The sequence below is a fragment of the Papio anubis genome, chromosome 3, assembly GCF_008728515.1.
Source record: "Papio anubis isolate 15944 chromosome 3, Panubis1.0, whole genome shotgun sequence".
Lineage (NCBI taxonomy): Eukaryota > Metazoa > Chordata > Mammalia > Primates > Cercopithecidae > Papio > Papio anubis.
This window is the reverse complement of record NC_044978.1, coordinates 23437267-23454940: the sequence shown is the minus strand read 5'-3', so window position 1 is coordinate 23454940 and position 17674 is coordinate 23437267. Positions and strand designations below refer to the sequence as shown.

The 17674-nt window shown below is 33.2% G+C and overlaps 1 protein-coding gene across 2 annotated transcripts in view; it reads left to right on the top strand.

The window, feature by feature from the left end:
- The window catches only part of TLL1 (tolloid like 1), a 227149-nt gene that overhangs the window by 178470 nt on the left and 31005 nt on the right, over positions 1 to 17674 (top strand). For both annotated transcript variants that reach the window (XM_031664179.1, XM_031664180.1), the window contains 3 exons: positions 1158 to 1283; positions 4009 to 4169; positions 9709 to 9889. In XM_031664179.1, coding sequence (XP_031520039.1) covers positions 1158 to 1283; positions 4009 to 4169; positions 9709 to 9889 — 468 coding nt within the window. The remainder of the gene's footprint in view (positions 1 to 1157; positions 1284 to 4008; positions 4170 to 9708; positions 9890 to 17674) is intronic.

Below are 17674 nucleotides of genomic sequence, written 5' to 3'. Positions count from 1 at the left end.
TGCCATAATTCAAAGAAGAACAGTAGAGTAGATTTTTCCCTGGGAGCTATTTTATTCATTATAGGAATTGCAAGGTAGAAAAACTTGGCACTTTTACTACAGGCATTAAAAGAATTCATTAAAATCTCCATTTACGTGTTTGAAATTTTCTGTATGTGATATATTTTATAGAAGAAACATGCTATTAAGCTTCTTTCATATGATATTCATATATTTATTTATCAAAATGCTTAGTGTGTTGCTGATGCATAATTTCTTCAGAGAATGTTTACTATTAGTCTCACATTAGATTATTCCTGAAGAGTGAGATTATGGAGTATCCTGTCACATACATTTTTAAAAATAGTATATATTTTATATATATATATATAATTTATGTATATTTTTGTGTTTCAGTATACAATTATACAGTATATATATTTATTAAAATATGGAGTTATCATATTTTCTGGAACAAAATGTCTATATAAGAAACACAATGTTTAAATTTAAAGAGATCCAGTCAATTTTTGAATTTTATACTTTTTAACTTATGTTCACTACAATCTATTTCTTAATAATGATATTTCTTTACAATAATTTTTGTGGATATTTCTATCAAGTTATAATGTAAAATCAGTGTTGCTGAAGCTATGCTTTTTAGTAAGTTTTTAAATTTCATTCTGAAAAAAGCCTAGGCTTCATTATCCTCGTTTGACTTCAAATTCAGAAAAACACACACTGAGTCTGAGATAAAGTGATCTTCAGTTGGCCCAGCTATAGGTTTCCAGGCCTTCTCTGGGTTCTTTGACAATGCTTAGGTAGCAGCAACATGAAATTTATACATTATCCATTAGGGGCTGATACGTTGTTCCTGCTCCTTTGTTGATGGAAGCAATGGAAGCAAAGAATTGTTTCCATTTTATTTGGAACCATTAAGCATGGTAGTTTTTTTAGAAAGATTTGCACCCTCACATATATATATATATAAGAAGAGCATGGAAAAAAACCCCCCAACCATGATTCAGTTACCTCTCACCAGGTCCTTCCCATGACACGTGAGAATTATGGGAGCTATCATTCAAGATGAGATTTGGGTGGGGACACAGCCAAACCATTTCACATACATACATATATATATCTGTATAGTTGTTCTGTAACTATGGTCATTTTCATAGAGGAAGATGAGTGTGCCAAACCTGACCGTGGAGGCTGTGAGCAGCGATGTCTGAACACCCTGGGCAGTTACCAGTGCGCCTGTGAGCCTGGCTATGAGCTGGGCCCAGACAGGAGGAGCTGTGAAGGTATGACTGCACTCCTTCCTGGACCCCCACCCCCCACAATTCTTTATTTCTTATATTCTCATTCTCTATCTGTTTTCCTCTTTCCTTCCCTTTATCCTTATCCTATAGTGACCTCTTTCTTCAATTAGTAAGACTCAATTCATAGTCACAGCTGATGTGAAACCTCACCTGGATTCTTGTTATAGAATCGATCCTTTCCTCCTTTGACTACCAGACCACCTTGTTTACATATGTAAAACACACTGTATTAGTCCATTCTCATGCTGCTAATACAGACACATTAGCATATTTATTATGCTAATGAAAACATGCCCAAGACTGGGTGATTTATAATGGAAAGAGATTTAATGTACTCACAGTTCCACATGGCTGGGGAGGCCTCACAGTCATGGGAGAAGACGAAAGAAGAGCAAAGGCATGTCGTATGTGGCAGCAGTCCAGAGAGCATGTGCAGGGGACTCCTTTTTATAAAACCATCAGATTTTGTAAGACTTTCTCACTATTGTGAGAACAGCATGGAAAAGACTCCCTCCACCATGATTCAGTTACCTCCCACCAGATCCCTCCCATGACATGTGGGAATTATGGGAGCTATCATTCAAGATGAGATTTGGGTGGGGAAACAGCCAAACCATTTCACATATATACACATATATAAATAAATTTATCTATATCTGTTTCTCTCTAGATTCATCTATACATAAATCTACATCTAGACCTAGTTTTATATCCATCCTTCCTTTCATCCATCCATCCATCCATTCACCAGGCCACTGTGTTTGTATATATTAATATATCTGTAACTATCTCTGTCTAGATCTAGATTTTTATCTATCCATCCTACCATCATTCATTCATTCGTCTGTCATACCAGCCCACTATGTATATGTACGTTAATATATCTAGATATATTTCCGTCTCTATCTAGATCTAGAATTTCATTCACCCATCTATCTATCTATTCATCCTCCCATTTCTTCATCCATCCATCTATCCATCATTTATTTTTATCTTTTCTTAATATAGTCTATAGGTATGTCTCCCTTATTAAAATGAGAAGTCCTGAGTCAGAATCATCTGTACATCTCTAACATCTAGCACAGTCAGGCATAAAGCAGGATATAAATATGCGTTTTATCAATAAATGATTGATTTTTTTAAAAGACATATTTGTCATGGTTATCTGCATATCCTATTTACATTCTAAGATGAGGTTCCTTGTACAATGTTTTGTTATCATTACCTATGATCTCTTCCTTCAGATTTTAAAGCTAACTCTTTTTTATTTTCCCTACTGCCATCCTATTACAGGCCCCATACTGCTATTACAGGCAGGATGAATTGGAAGATCTTTCTTCCTCCAGTCTATTCCTCCTTTATTCCTCTTTAAAAATTTCAGCAAAGTTCATCTTCATAGAATGTGTAGCAGTTTAACATTATTTATATTTATGTATTTATTGGTTTACTGTTGGTGTCTCCCTCCAAAATGTTAGTCCTCTGAAAATGAGCACCTGTTTTCTACTGTACCTGTAATAGAGGATATAATAAGTGGCAAAGGGGAAAGCATTATTTGCTTAATGCATACCCCTCTGCTGACCTATTCAGCAAAAATCAGAGACTTCCTGTTTCTTTTTAAAAGTTTGAACTTTCCTATTTGACTTCCAGAATTCTCTATCCCACCTATTAAACTACTAATTTTCCCCCTTTACCAGAATAAAAAAGACCTAGTAATGAAGCAGTATATTTTTAAAAGAGGACAATTGTATTGTATATGAGACAATCAAAAAATAACAAGACTACTGTTTTTGTGGAGCAACTAGAAATACTAACTTTATCGCAATTTACCAAGAAAGTGGTAAATGTACAGGTAGTGTTTGTATGTACTCAAATATAGCATATATGTATATGTGTATACACACACACACACACGCACAAAGACAAAAAAGGGACCAGTTATTTTAGGTAACTCTTGACTCCTTAGGAATTAATTATGAACAGTGTACAGTGTATGTTCTTTTCACTCAGCTTGCTTTTGGATACCATGATTTTGCTAATTTCACTGTCAATAAGGAAGAGAAGAAATTTAAATAGAACCTTTTAAAAGTAAATCATCATAGATCTATTTCAAAAGAAAATCAGTATTTAAATGGGACTTTTTGGAATAACAAGTATGTTCTATTTACCTTAATTTATCTTGTCTGGTAACTCAGGTAATATTGAATTACTTGTCTTGGAAAAAAAGTTTGAGGAAATGAACAATTGATTCGGTTTTATTACATCAGCCTATATCATGCTTTACATGTATATTTTCCTTAAATCTCCTAACACCCTTCTCAATTCTGACAAAAAATATTATTTTTTCCTTAATTCTACAGTGGCCAAGGCACTACAAGATATTCTTAGACCAACTCTAAAGATAAGAAAACTGAGATCCAGGTTTTTTTCATCTTTTTAAATTACTCCCCCTACTTTAAAGCTACTAAAATTTAGTACGGCCATAATATTCTCGGCTCTTAAGCTACAAAATAACACTTTAAAAATGAGATTTTATGAGTACAGTACTTGTACAAAGACCAAGGAACAGAGACTGCCATTTCTGGATATTAAAATCCAGAAGATGGTTGAAATTTAGTGCTGAGGTGTTTTGGTATTAATTAATGGACAGGTGCTAAGAAGTGGGTGACTTCATGGGGAGAATATATCTTTTTCTTTTCTTTTCTTCTAGCCGCTTGTGGTGGACTTCTTACCAAACTTAACGGCACCATAACCACCCCTGGCTGGCCCAAGGAGTATCCTCCTAATAAGAACTGTGTGTGGCAAGTGGTTGCACCAACCCAGTACAGAATTTCTGTGAAGTTTGAGTTTTTTGAATTGGAAGGCAATGAAGTAAGTGAACAATAACTGTAATTTTTAAAAATCATGTTTTGGAACTCTCTGAAGGCAAACTGTCAAATTTAAAAAAAAAGAAACAGAAGAAGAAAAAGAAAGATGCAGTAAAATAGTATAGACATTGTATTCTTTCTTTGTCCTACTGCTCATTTCTGCAACTGCTTATGAATCTTGCTGGCATTGGATGATAATTTAGACTATTTCTGGAAGATTGAAGATTACCTAGAGGGAGTTTTTATTTAGTGTATTTAATATTTACCATTTTCTTGATTTCTTAAATAACTATGGAGTGTTTAGGATCACCTTCATGTCACATAGACACTTTTAGAAAAAATAACCAAAACCCTCTGGCTGAGTCATAACAAAAATATCATTTGGAAGAACATGGCATATTTTACTTATGGAAATGGGTATATTGTCATTATATACATAGCTTTTCATTATGAATGTGCTCATAGTTCACAAAGAAAGAAAGATTAATTTTTTAATTTCAGTAAAAGATGTATTTATCTAAAGTTATCCTTTTTTTTATACAGAATATAGTTTACTCTACTAAAGGTACAGTTTCTGTCAGGTGATTACATTTAAACAAGTGAAATCATTTATTTGAAAATTCCCTTGTGCTAGTGCACACACACACACACATCAAATTCAAATGGAATGTCAAGCCTGAAATGGGAACTTTTAGAAAAATGTCCTTTGTATGACTGGTCAACACTGGTTTAATTCCAGAGGAAAGGTTATAAACGTTTGTTTTGTTTAATCTTCTGTACGTTCTCTTCTTTTTCTGACTTCCTTTGCATCCTTTCTCTGAACAAAGTTTTTGATGTTTATTAAATGAACATGATTTTTATCCATTTATAAAATAAAATTAACCCACAAAAATTACTTTGTCTTTGATGTATGTCAGTTGGACACTTTTGTCTCTGATGTATATCAGAGAACAGAAATGTAATGTACCTGTGCCACTGAAGCAATAATTGTTGGTAGTATTTGTGGGTTTTATATCATAGTTTTGCTTTTGTGTGTCTATCTTTGCTTCTTCCTTTTTTACTGCCTACTTTTCCTTCTTTCCTTTTTTTTTTTTTGAGATGGAGTCCCACTCTGTTGCCCAGGTTAGAGAGCAGTGGTGCTATCTTGGCTCACTGCAACCTCCACCTCCCAGGCTCAAACAATTCTTCCTGCCTCAGCCTCCTGAATAGCTGGGATTACAGGCATGCACCACCACACCCAGCTAATTTTTGTATTTAGTAGAGATTGGGTTTCACCATGTTGGCAAGGCCAGTCTTGAACTCCTGACCTCAAGTGATCTGCCTGCCTCAGCCTTCCAAAGTGCTGGGATTACAGGCATAAGCCATAGCGCCTGGCCTCTTTCCTTTTAATTTTTTTTCCTCTTAATTCTACCTGTAGTAACCAAGGAAGTTTTAGCTTTTTACTAGTGGCTTTTGGGTAAAAAAGAGGTAGCTGACTTCTATGTTCCCTTAAAGATAATTAAAGTTTGAAATATGATGAAATTTTGCTGTGCAGAAGCCTTTTAGTTTTATTAGATCTCATTTGTCAATTTTCGCTTTTGTTGCCATTGCTTTTGGTGTTTTAGTCATGAAGTCCTTGCTCATGCCTATGTCCTGAATGGTATTGCCTAGGTTTTCTTCTAGGGTTTTTATGGTTTTAGGTCTAACATTTAAGTCTTTAATCCATCTTGAATTAATTTTTGTAGAAGGTGTAAGGGAGGGATCCAGCTTCAGCTTTCTACATATGGCTAGTCAGTTTTCTCAACACCATTTGTTAAATAGATAATCCCTTCCCCATTTCTTGTTTTTGTCAGGTTTGTCAAAGATCAGATGGTTGAAAATGTGGGGTATTATTTCTGAGGGCTCTGTTCTGTTCCGTTGATCTTCAACTCTGTTTTCGTACCAGTACCATGCTGTTTTGGTTACTGTAGCCTTGTAGTATAGTTTGAAGTCAGGTAGCATGATGCGTCCAGCTCTGTTCTTTTGGCTTAGGATTGTCCTGGCAATGCGGGCTCTTTTTTGGTTCCATATGAACTTTAAAGCAGTTTTTTCCAATTCTGTGAAGAAAGTCATTGATAGCTTGATGGGGATGGCATTGAATCTATAAATTACCTTTGGCAGTATGGCCATTTTCATTATATTGATTATTCCTATCCATGAGCATGGTATGTTCTTCCATTTGTTTGTGTCCTCTTTTATTTTGTTGAGCAGTGGCATATAGTTCTTCTTGAAAAGGACCTTCACATCCCTTGTAAGTTGGATTCCTAGGTATTTTATTCTCTTTGAAGCAATTGTGAAAGGGAGTTCACTCATGATTTGGCTCTCTATTTGTCTATTATTGGTGTATAGAATGCTTGTGATTTTTGCACATTGATTTTATATCCTGAGACTTTGCTGAAGTTAATTATCAGCTTAAGGAGATTTGGGGCCGAGATGAAGGAGTTTTCTAAATATACAATCACACCATCTGCAACAGGGACAATTTGACTTCCTCTTTTTCTCATTGCATACCCTTTATTTCTTTCTCCGGCCTGATTGCCCTGGCCAGAACTTCCAACACTATGTTGAATAGAAGTGGTGAGAGAGGGCATCCCTGTCTTGTGCCAGTTTTCAAAGGGAATGCTTCCAGTTTTTGCCCATTCAGCATGATACTGGCTGTGGGTTTCTCATAAATAGCTCTTATTATTTTGAGATGCATCCCATCAATACCTAGTATATTCAGAGTTTTTAGCATGAAGGCCTGTTGAATTTTGTCGAAGGCCTTTTCTACATCTATTGAGATAATCATGTGGTTTTTGTCTTTGGTTCTGTTTATATGATGGATTACGTTTATTGGTTTGCTACCATTAGAGTGAACAGGCAACCTACAGAATGGGAGAAAATTTTTACAATCTACCCATCTGACAAAGGGCTATTATCCAGAATCTACAAAGAACTTAAAAAAATTTACAAGAAAAAATCAAAGAACCCCATCAAAAAGTGGGTGAAGGATATGAACAGACACTTCTCAAAAGAAGACATTTATGCAGCCAACAGACACGTGAAAAAATGCTCATCATCACTCACCATCAGAGAAATGCAGATCAAAACTACAATGAGATACCATCTCACTCCAGTTAGAATGGTGATCATTAAAAAGTTAGGAAACAACAGGTGCTGGCGAGGATGTGGAGAAATAGGAATGCTTTTACACTGTTGATGGGACCGTAAACCATAAAGTTCAACCATTATGGAAGACAGTGTGGTGATTCCTGAAGGGTCTAGAACTAGAAATACCATTTGACCCGCTATCCCATCACTGGGTATATAGCCAAACGATTATAAATCATGCTGCTATAAAGACACATGTACACACATGTTTACTGTGGCACTATTCACAATAGCAAAGACTTGGAACCAACCCAAATGTGCATCAGTGACAGGCTGGATTAAGAAAATGTGGCACATATACACCATGGAATACTATACAGTCATAAAAAAGGATGAGTTCATGTCCTTTGTAGGGACATGGATGAAGGTGGAAACCATCATTCTCAGCAAGCTATCGCAAGGACAGAAAACCAAACACCGCATGTTCTCACTCATAGGTGGGAACTTAACAATGAGAACACTTGGAAACAGGGTGGAAAACATCACACATAGGGGCCTGTTGTGGAGTGGGGGTAAAGGGGCAGGATAGCATTAGGAGATATACCTAATGTAAATGATGAGTTAATGGGTGCAGCACACCAACATGGCACATGTATACATACATAACAAACCTGCATGTTGTGCACATGTATGCTAGAACTTAAAGTATAATTTTAAAAAGTAAAAAAAAAAAAAAAAAGAAAAAGGAAAGGGATAAACTTACATATTTCAAGGAATTGTAGAATCTTGGAACTTAATGGGCCACTTGAGCTTCTTTTTAACATTATATGTAAGTTTTATAATAAGACTGCAATTTATCATTTTAACATACTTTATCCACCTGAAATATCATTTTCTTTTAATAAGTAAAGAAAATAATTTTTATACTATTTTTAGAGAGGTTTTTTTTTTGAGCTACACCTTTTGAAAATGCACCTTTTGAAAATGGGAATGTCCTTACCAATTCTGCAATTTGATATGAATTTAGTGTTGAATCACATCTACTCCCATCGTTTTCCCTTAAGCTATTACTGTGTTGGGCGTGACATTTTGATTTATTAATCGATAGATATTTGTAGTAAGTCTAGAGGTCTGCTTTCAGGAGAAAGCAGGGGAGATGGCTTTATGTAACTAAGGTTTTGTGTTCTTTAAGCATTATTCTCATAGGGTCACCATTCATAGAAGTTCTCTTTACAAACTCTGTTCACATATTCTTGTGTTCTTTAATTTATAATGGTGCTACTGTGTAGAAAGCTGTTACAGAATTCTCTGTATGTTCATAGTTTGACAACTTAGCTATTTAAAATAAAAGGCCTGAGCAAAAACTTGACTTACAGAATAATGGGTTAGGCTTAAAACATCATTATTTTATTCATTATATTGATATTGCAAAGGAAAGTCAATGGCGACATCTTTAGCCTTGGAAACAGTCTTTTATACTATGTTGGAACTCTCCAAACAAAAATTGCAATTGTAACAAAGTCAGTAGAAAACTTATTTCATTTTCCCTAGCAGCATTTTGCTTATTTATCACCTAATTAATATCACAAGAACCAGTAATTTGAGTTGACATATTTCAAAGCACAGATCATGCCCCAGGGTTCAATCATATGCATTGTTAAACCTTGCTAATTACACATTTATGTAATAAGGTCATTCATGCAAGATTTGTTCTTGAACGTGTGCCCTGTTGGAACTTTGGAAAAGTGTATTATGGAAACATCTGTTAGTGGCCGTAAAATTGCTTAAAAATACCTGGTATTCATTTAGCTTCTTCCATTTTGGTGGTGTTGGTATATTATATATAAATCAGAATAAGGCTATCTTATTTTAATATAAATTCTTACCTCCTTTGCACGAAATAGCGTTCCTATGTGTTTGCAGTCCTGCAGCAGTCCTACAGAGTAACTTCACAGCACTCAGCAACAAAAAGAAATTAAGAAATATCAGTCCTGTTAGTAAGTTTAAAAGGCAAATAACTTTTATTATTATACATCAAGTATCCCTCTTTCTCTTTTAAAGTTACTAATGGTACTGTTCTCACTAGAATGTGGTGTTTCTGGGAGACAGCACTGGACTAAGCCAAACTCCTTGTTGTTAATCACCACAGTGCCATGTATGTATGACAAGCATCATTTTGGACGAGCTGTATAAAAATCTGTGAACTTCAGTTTTCTCATCTCTATAATGGAAAGAGCTATTTCTATTGATAGTAGTTGTGTGCTAGGATTACAGGAGCGAGCCACCGTGTCTGGCCTGATTTCTTTCCTTACCTGTTAGTTCTAGTTTGACTACCATAAGAGTAAAATGGGAAAAACAAGATACATTTTTCTAAGCTAAATGTCAATCATCTTGTACTCACACATCTGGCAACTGATAACTACATTTTTTTCTAGGTTTGCAAATATGATTATGTGGAGATCTGGAGTGGTCTTTCCTCTGAGTCTAAATTGCATGGCAAATTCTGTGGCGCTGAAGTGCCTGAGGTGATCACATCCCAGTTCAACAATATGAGAATCGAATTCAAATCTGACAATACTGTATCCAAGAAGGGCTTCAAAGCACATTTTTTCTCAGGTATAAGTATTCACATGTTGTGTGTGTATATTACAGATTTTCAATGTGGATTGGATTAAGTGGTATGTGATCTATTTTTCATCGTTTTCTGCAAATGTAACTTGAAGAAGAAGACCTTACCATTTGACATAGGTTTAGTAATATTTTACTTAACATTAGGATATTAATAAGAGGGGCCCTGATGAAATGTTGCCTGCAAACAATTAAATCTTACATAAAATCTAGTCAGATATTATAAAGGCTGGTACAAACAACACTTTTAATTATAGTAATACTTTTATACAGTGACTTTGCTCTCTACAGGTGGATGGAAATAGTGATACAAGACCTCCAAAAAGGGGCGGATTTTTCAAAATAATTTTTCTTTGTGTTTGGAAAATGTAGTCTCATTTTAGCAACACTTTTATATCTTTTTATTTAGCAATGTATTTCTTCCTATTTTCATATATTTTCATTATTATTAGGCTAATATTAAAATTGTGCTTAGCCTCATCGTTATAGAAATGGTTGCGGTAAGAAACCTAGAAACACGGAAATTATAATTTTACTAAATATAATATATTGTTAGCTGTATTTAATGGTTTGCACTTTTGTGTTCGGAATTTAACATTTAGTTTAAGCAACTCAAAGTAAAATTTCCTTCTTAAAGATCTGAAATTTTATAAAACTCCCCAGATTTTATGGAAATATATAAAAAAAAAACAAGAATTTTTTTTCTCAATCTCAGCATCATACTTTATAAAAACATTATTTTGAAACTTCCCAAGTAGATAAAATTGTAACAAACCTTAGTATAGCAATCTATTCTGTCTTTGCAACTAGCAAGCAATTTAGAGCAACTGAATTCCAATTATGTTTTAATATTAGTAATTTGGATTGAGTTAATTCAAAGGCCATTTATTCTGGTCCTCATGTGTTTAAAATTAATGAGATTTACAATGTCCAGGGTTTGTTTGGGGTTTTCAGTGTAATTGAAGTTAATGGTTCACAAGCTCCATTGAGTTCCAAGTCATACAGAAAAGTGCCTCCAGAATACAATGGACCTCGATTCCCGTTTTCTCATTTCCTTCTTTATTCCCAGTTTAAATGACCTTTTACAAATGCCTCTCAGGTATTCATTTAAGTTTCATATTATTCAAAGTACAGTTTTAATATTTTAATGAAAATGAGACTTTTTAAGACTTCACTATTTTATAAATATTATGTGTTTTATGAAGTTTAAGTGACCCAACGTTTAGGTAGAGACAGGTTACTTAGCACTATCTAAATATTTATTTTAAAAATTGAAATTACGAAGTAAATGAATTTTGTCATAATAATTGAAGTTACTAGTGAGTACTGTGTTCACTATTTGGGTGATGGGTTCAGTAGAAACCCCAAACTCTAACATTGCGCAATATTCTCATGTAACCTGCACACGTACCACATGAATCTAAAATAATTTTTAAAAATAATGTATTCAGGATCCTTTTTATGTTACTTTAGTCTTATATTTAATTTTAAATTGTTTTAAGACAAGAAACATGCTACAAATACTGACTACAAAGTATGATTAAATTTAGTTACTGAGAAAATTTAAAATTTGCTTTCTGATATTTTTGGTAAGAAAAAAATTTCCAAGTTATAAAAACAGATTATTCATGTCCTTAGAAACAGTACTGTTGAAATATAAGAGATGCTTCCTTAATTCTTTGAAATACAGCTCTGAAGGTTTGTGCAGAAGATACTGTTCTCTACCACATGAGCATATATGGTCTTTATTGTTTATCTCTGTGGAACTGTGCTTTGTAAAATTAACTGAGCACCTTGGTAGTACTTGAGCCAATAACAGGTAACTTGCTGTAAATCATGTTCACTGATGCATACTTAAAACATGGATGATTGTATGATTGATTTCATACAATCATCCATGTTTTAAGTATTTATCAGTGCACTTAAAATACATATATATATAAATCAATTAACATGACAATAGTTTTCAAAGAGTCTAGCCTAGATTGTTTGATGATTAGTTAACTAAACTGAACAATGAAGTTCATGAAGAAATTAAACCCCAAAGTTTCATTTTATATTGTTATATTCACATATTTATATGACAGATGAGGCAGCTGAGGAGTTAAGTAAGCTGCTCGGTGTCAAAGAACATTTAAACCTAGTATCTCTTGGTATGAAGACCATTCTCTTAACCATAAGAACTGGTCATGACCTTGGCAAATGGCATTAGTTCTTTTCCTTATGACCTGGAAAACAACAGCGGATATAATTTTCACTTCTTTATTAGATTATTGTTTTGTAAAGTCCAAGACAATTATTATTAAGTATAAATTTTCAGGGTTCACTTTTTAAAAAGTCTTGGCTGTTTGTCAGATTGATATTTAAAATACTGTGGTTCTGGATGAGTGATTAGATCTCTTTCACATTTAATTTCCTGGGAGTTTCTGTTAGCAGGAAAGAAGTTTACCCAGGGAAAGATGTTTACCCAGGAAAAGGGAAGGTTAAATACATGTTTGTAATAAATTGCTATTGTATTATCAAGAGATGGCAGAAAATATGAGTTTAGGTGAATAAGTGTCCTCATTATGATGATCTTATGAAGTCATAATTTACAGAAGATTATCCATTTTAATTGATGCCTGTTCACATTGCAAATATTAGAGTTCTGATAATGCTTTCAGTGTGATAATATATAATCATATATCAAAAGCCAAGTAATTCACTGTAACTACATTATTAGAAAGTAAGTATGCCAACTATAAAGATACTATACTTCACAAACAAAATCTAAGTTTTTTTAAATGTTAAAACTCACTATGGGGGGTTTTGACAAAGTGTGTTACTGGATTTATTGTCACAAATTCTACAGAATGAAATTTCAAGAGTTATTAAAATTACTACTCCATTTGCCCCAGAAATCCCATTCATGGGATTCTTTCATCAAGAAATATCTCGAAATCTGGAAAACGAATTTCAAAATGATGTGATAGTGACAGAAATTTGGAGCTACCTAATATTGCGACAACAGGAAAATCATAAATAAGTTATGGCAAATGCACTTTGTGGACTCTTCTGTGCTACAAAGAAGGTTCAGCCATTCCATGGTGTAAAATGTTGTAGGTGGTAAAATGTTAATGGAAATCTAGGCATAAAACAGTGCATGCACTGTCTAGATAGCTAAGAATGCAGGTTGGAACAAACCTGAAATTTGCCATATGAAAATACCAAGAATGCTTGGTTAGGGTGGAAAGACGATGCATTATGGTTTTCTCCATTTTCTTCTCAGAGTTTTCTTTTAATTAAAATATAAAAATAAATTTAAAAGAAAAAAAACTCCTATCATGTTTCCACCTATTACTGTTAGCCAAATATTTCTAGTTTGCAAACATTGCCTGATAGACACCTATTTCTTCATTAGTTAATAAATATTACTACAAGTTAATATTAATACAAGTGTATCGAATTGAGTTAAATTCCCAAATATTTTATTACAGGCAATCTAATAAAGATGTTAATATATTATATACATCAATCAAGAGATATTTTATAAACACGTAGTCTAAAATGGTTATGTTTATAGCCAGTGTTCTAAAAATTTCAGAAGTAGTTGTGGCTTTATGAAACCTTAACACAGAATATAACATGTTCAGCTATTTGTTCCACATTCTTTTTCCAAGAACTTCTAAGAATTTTCAAGGAACTCAGTAATAGTAAAAAATAATATTTGGTAATAAGTGATTCTATAGTATTTGGAAAAGAAAGCTATTAAAAATAAAACTCTAGCTTTCTTTCAGTTAAGTGATACATCAGGAAAAAGACAAATATATTTAAGTTTTAACATAAAATGAAATAATATATTTATAGTATTATTTTCAACATATCATTGTCTAATAAAATAATTGCATAAGAGATTTTAGCTTTCCTTGCACATAGCCTCACATTTTTAAAACAAACACTTTTTAGATTTAAGAAATAACATTGAAAGGATGTCTCTAAGAACTTTTTAGCAGAATAATTCACATCACTTCCATGCTCATAAAATTAAGAAACTCTCATCTATCAATTCTGACTAAATATCATAAATGAGTCATGAAAATGCCGTAGCTTAAAAATTAAGAAGTCGTTGGATTTTATAGCAAAATAATTTATAAGCTGCTCTGTAAAAATCAGTGTAATATGCTATACTTATTCAAGGGTATATTTAAAGAGCAATACAATGAAGTAATATTAAAGCAAATAAAGAAATTAGGAAGCCAACATAAGACCATTTGAACATTATATAGAATTATGTGTGGCTTTATTTATTTTCAGGTAATTCAGAATATAGTGGCATAGACATTTTCTAGAAGATATATGGTCCAACGATAGCTTGGTGTTATTTTCTTGGACTAAATGAGATTTGTTACTAGATTAACCACAATGATTTAGTTTATATGATAGTAAAACCAAACTTAATTTTATATGACATATTTGAGCACAAGTCTGCAAGTCTGCATAGGTATACACGATGCAATTTACTTAATTTTAAGTGAGGAAGCAAAGCTAAGAGTATTCCGCTCAGAAGAGTTTCTTTTCTTTAAATGAGTTAAGCATAACAGAAATATTAGTAGGACTTTATACCTGAAAAAATTAGCACATTTGGGAACTTGACATCTTTTAAAATTTTAATTATAGCATTATTTGGAGATAATATAAAAATGACTTCAGGCAATGAGCGTTGAGCATAGGCATTTTGCCTTTTATAGGCAACCCTCTGTTAATGAAAAGATTCAGTTATGACTCTGCGATTCTGAGAACAGAAAATGTGAAGAATAGTAGCAGTCTCCCTCAGGGAAAAATCTATTAGGAATGTGATCTAACTATTGCTGATAAGCCTAGGGACTTGCTCAAGGACAGAAATGGACTAAAACTCGTTTTCCGACTCCCAGTTCATCTGTCTGTAACAAATGGAGGAGTCACTTAAAATAATGTGTGCATTGCAATCTTTCTAGCTCTAAATTCAAGTAATTTCAATTGACATGCTCCTCATCTTATCTTCCTGTGAGTGTGTCTTGATATTTGTAAGTGTCCTTCTTGTCCACTGTTTCTCTCATGGAATGGTTGTTGACATTTGCAGATGAAATTCGACATGATACTACTCTAACAAAATTTTAAGGTGATTAATTACACACAGTAACACAACTTTCTTGTATGATTTTGAATCCTGCTTCCAAGTTTTCATCATTAATGATATTTAAATATTTGCATGTTTATGGAAACAGAAAATTATCTCTGTTGTAGCTCTCCTAGTGTTTATTGGTGCTTTTTTGTAGGTGATTATTTACTGGATAGTTTTATGTCAGGCCTGTGTGTGCTGTGCATGTGTCCATTTATTTCAGATCCTGAACATTTAATTTGAGAATACCTGCTCTTGTATGTTTCTGTTCTGTTGCTTGGACAATTGACTTCTTTTTCCTACAGATAAGGAAGCTTTCTGCAAAGAGAAAATTTTTATTTTTGAATATTGCAAGAACTTGATACAGGTTGCAACTTCAGTTCCATCCAGTATGTATCATTCATAGATTGATGACCTCTGATAGTCTCAGAGGTTCGCTGCAGGCCTCTGATGGAAGAATACCCCCTTCCTTTTTCCTAATGATGGGCCTTGTCTTTATCTGACATGAAGGAATGGAAAGCAGACATGTCCATTCCAGAGAAGGGGGCTAATTTCCATCTGCAGAAAATAAATGCTTTTATTTCTCCTCAATAAAACATTTATTTCTAGCACTAAGAAAAACACTTTTTTCTTTATTTTGTGTCTAGTATATGAAAATGCCAGAAAATTTCAAATAAATTATTGATAGAAATTTCAGTTATTGAATGTGTTACGCAGACATTATGAGAAATGTTTAAATGTCTCTCCTCCTCCCTTTTCTCTTTCCTTGGATTTGTATTCTTCAAAACAGAGTTTTTGTCCTAAGAGGAGAAATGGAAAGTGAAAACAGAAGTTAATTGTGTTTGCTAATAGCTTTTTTCCAAGTTTGATGGCCTTTCATAAACAAGAAATCTATGATATATTTGCAGAACTTATCTTGTATGAAGTTGCCATTTCTCATCAACATAAGAAATCCAAAATTGCATTCACTTTAATTAGAATACTCTATTAACTCCTGTTCAAACAAGTGATTTTAAAACAACCACACCATATTTACTACTCCACAGATGAATTACAATATTTTTCAAAATATAGTGCAAAATACCAAAATATTTTTTGTCTGAATGATGTAAAACATCTGGATAATTTTAGGTATTCCAATGATTTCCTGAAATTTTCTCTTTTCATATGACTATTTGACACATGGAGGTACAGTTTTATATGCTACTTTTCAGGACATAATAACTTTCTTCTGTTGCCTTTAGATGCTATTTTGATTAGTTCAGTTTTGAATTTAGCTAAAATTTAGACTAACTCATAAGTATATTCTAGCTACCTAACTGATAACTTTTCATTTTCATGCAACCTTAAATTAAATTATGCTATATCAGATGTGCGAATGAAGGCAGGAAACTCTGATAAATTGGGAAAGTAAAAAATAACAGATACTTAGAGAATAATGACTATATAAATAATAATAACTCTTCTTCTTCCCTGTCTTATACTTGTTGTCTTTCATCTTCTTCCTCTTCTTTCTTTTCTTCTTCCTCTTGCTCCTCCTCCTCCTCTGCTTTCTCTTCTTCCAAAAATTATTCTGAAATTATTATTATTATTATCTTTAGCACAGCAAGAGTATGAATGGTTGGCTACAAAATCATGGAAATATAATTGGTTTCATTTTGTATTTTATCTCTCTTTAGTTACTATTACTATAGGTCAGTTTATTTTTTAACAGATCTTGAAATTAATTATACTCCGAAATATGAGCAATATGACCTTTCCACTAGAATGAAGTTTGGATTTTAGGGATATTTTATGTTTTGGAATTCTTTTTATTATAAAATGACTGGATTTAAACACAGCAATAATGCATGTGTTATTGAATAACATTTGTATTCACCTTTGAATTTTAACATTTTTGTATCTTTCATGCATGGCAATCCAAATAGGTACCAATAAAAGGGTGAGATTCAGGCCATCTCTGCCTCTTCACTGTTTGTCTCTGAGCAGTTCATCTGTTTATCAGTCAATTGCAAATGTGAACTAATTTTCTCTAAGCTACTTTGCATACAGTTGTTAGGTTTCCAAGCTACTCTCAAAAGTCTGGTTGACCCAGGGTACAACTAAAGTTCACTCTATCAGGTCTTATATTAAGTATATAAAACCATCATTATATAAACATTTTCAAAGGAAATATGTGTCTATTTCAGAATAATTCTGTCACCAGCATTTTCTTAATTGGTTCTTCCATTTAGCAGAGATAAATTCTACATTCACTCGTAAGGAAGCGTTTTTCTGAAGCTTCGTAAGGGAAAGAGCCTCTGGAAAGTAAGAGTGAAAAACAAATTTAAGCAATTCATTGCTTAACCGTCTGCATTAGAAAATGCAGGCAGCTGATACCACGGTGGTAGGAAGTATGGTTTACTGTCCACCCGTTCTGTATAAGTCATTTGTAATTCATAAACTATAATTCTCACTGTCGATACAGCTAATGGAATAAGAGTTCAAAATTATGTTAAATTTCTCTAAAATTGATTATACAAATCTAATTTTCTATTAACTGCTACTTTTTTCTACATTTCAGTGTTTGATGCTCTTTCACAGAATGATTGTCTTTGTTCTGCTTTTATTTTGTTTTGCTTTTGGCTTATTCTCCA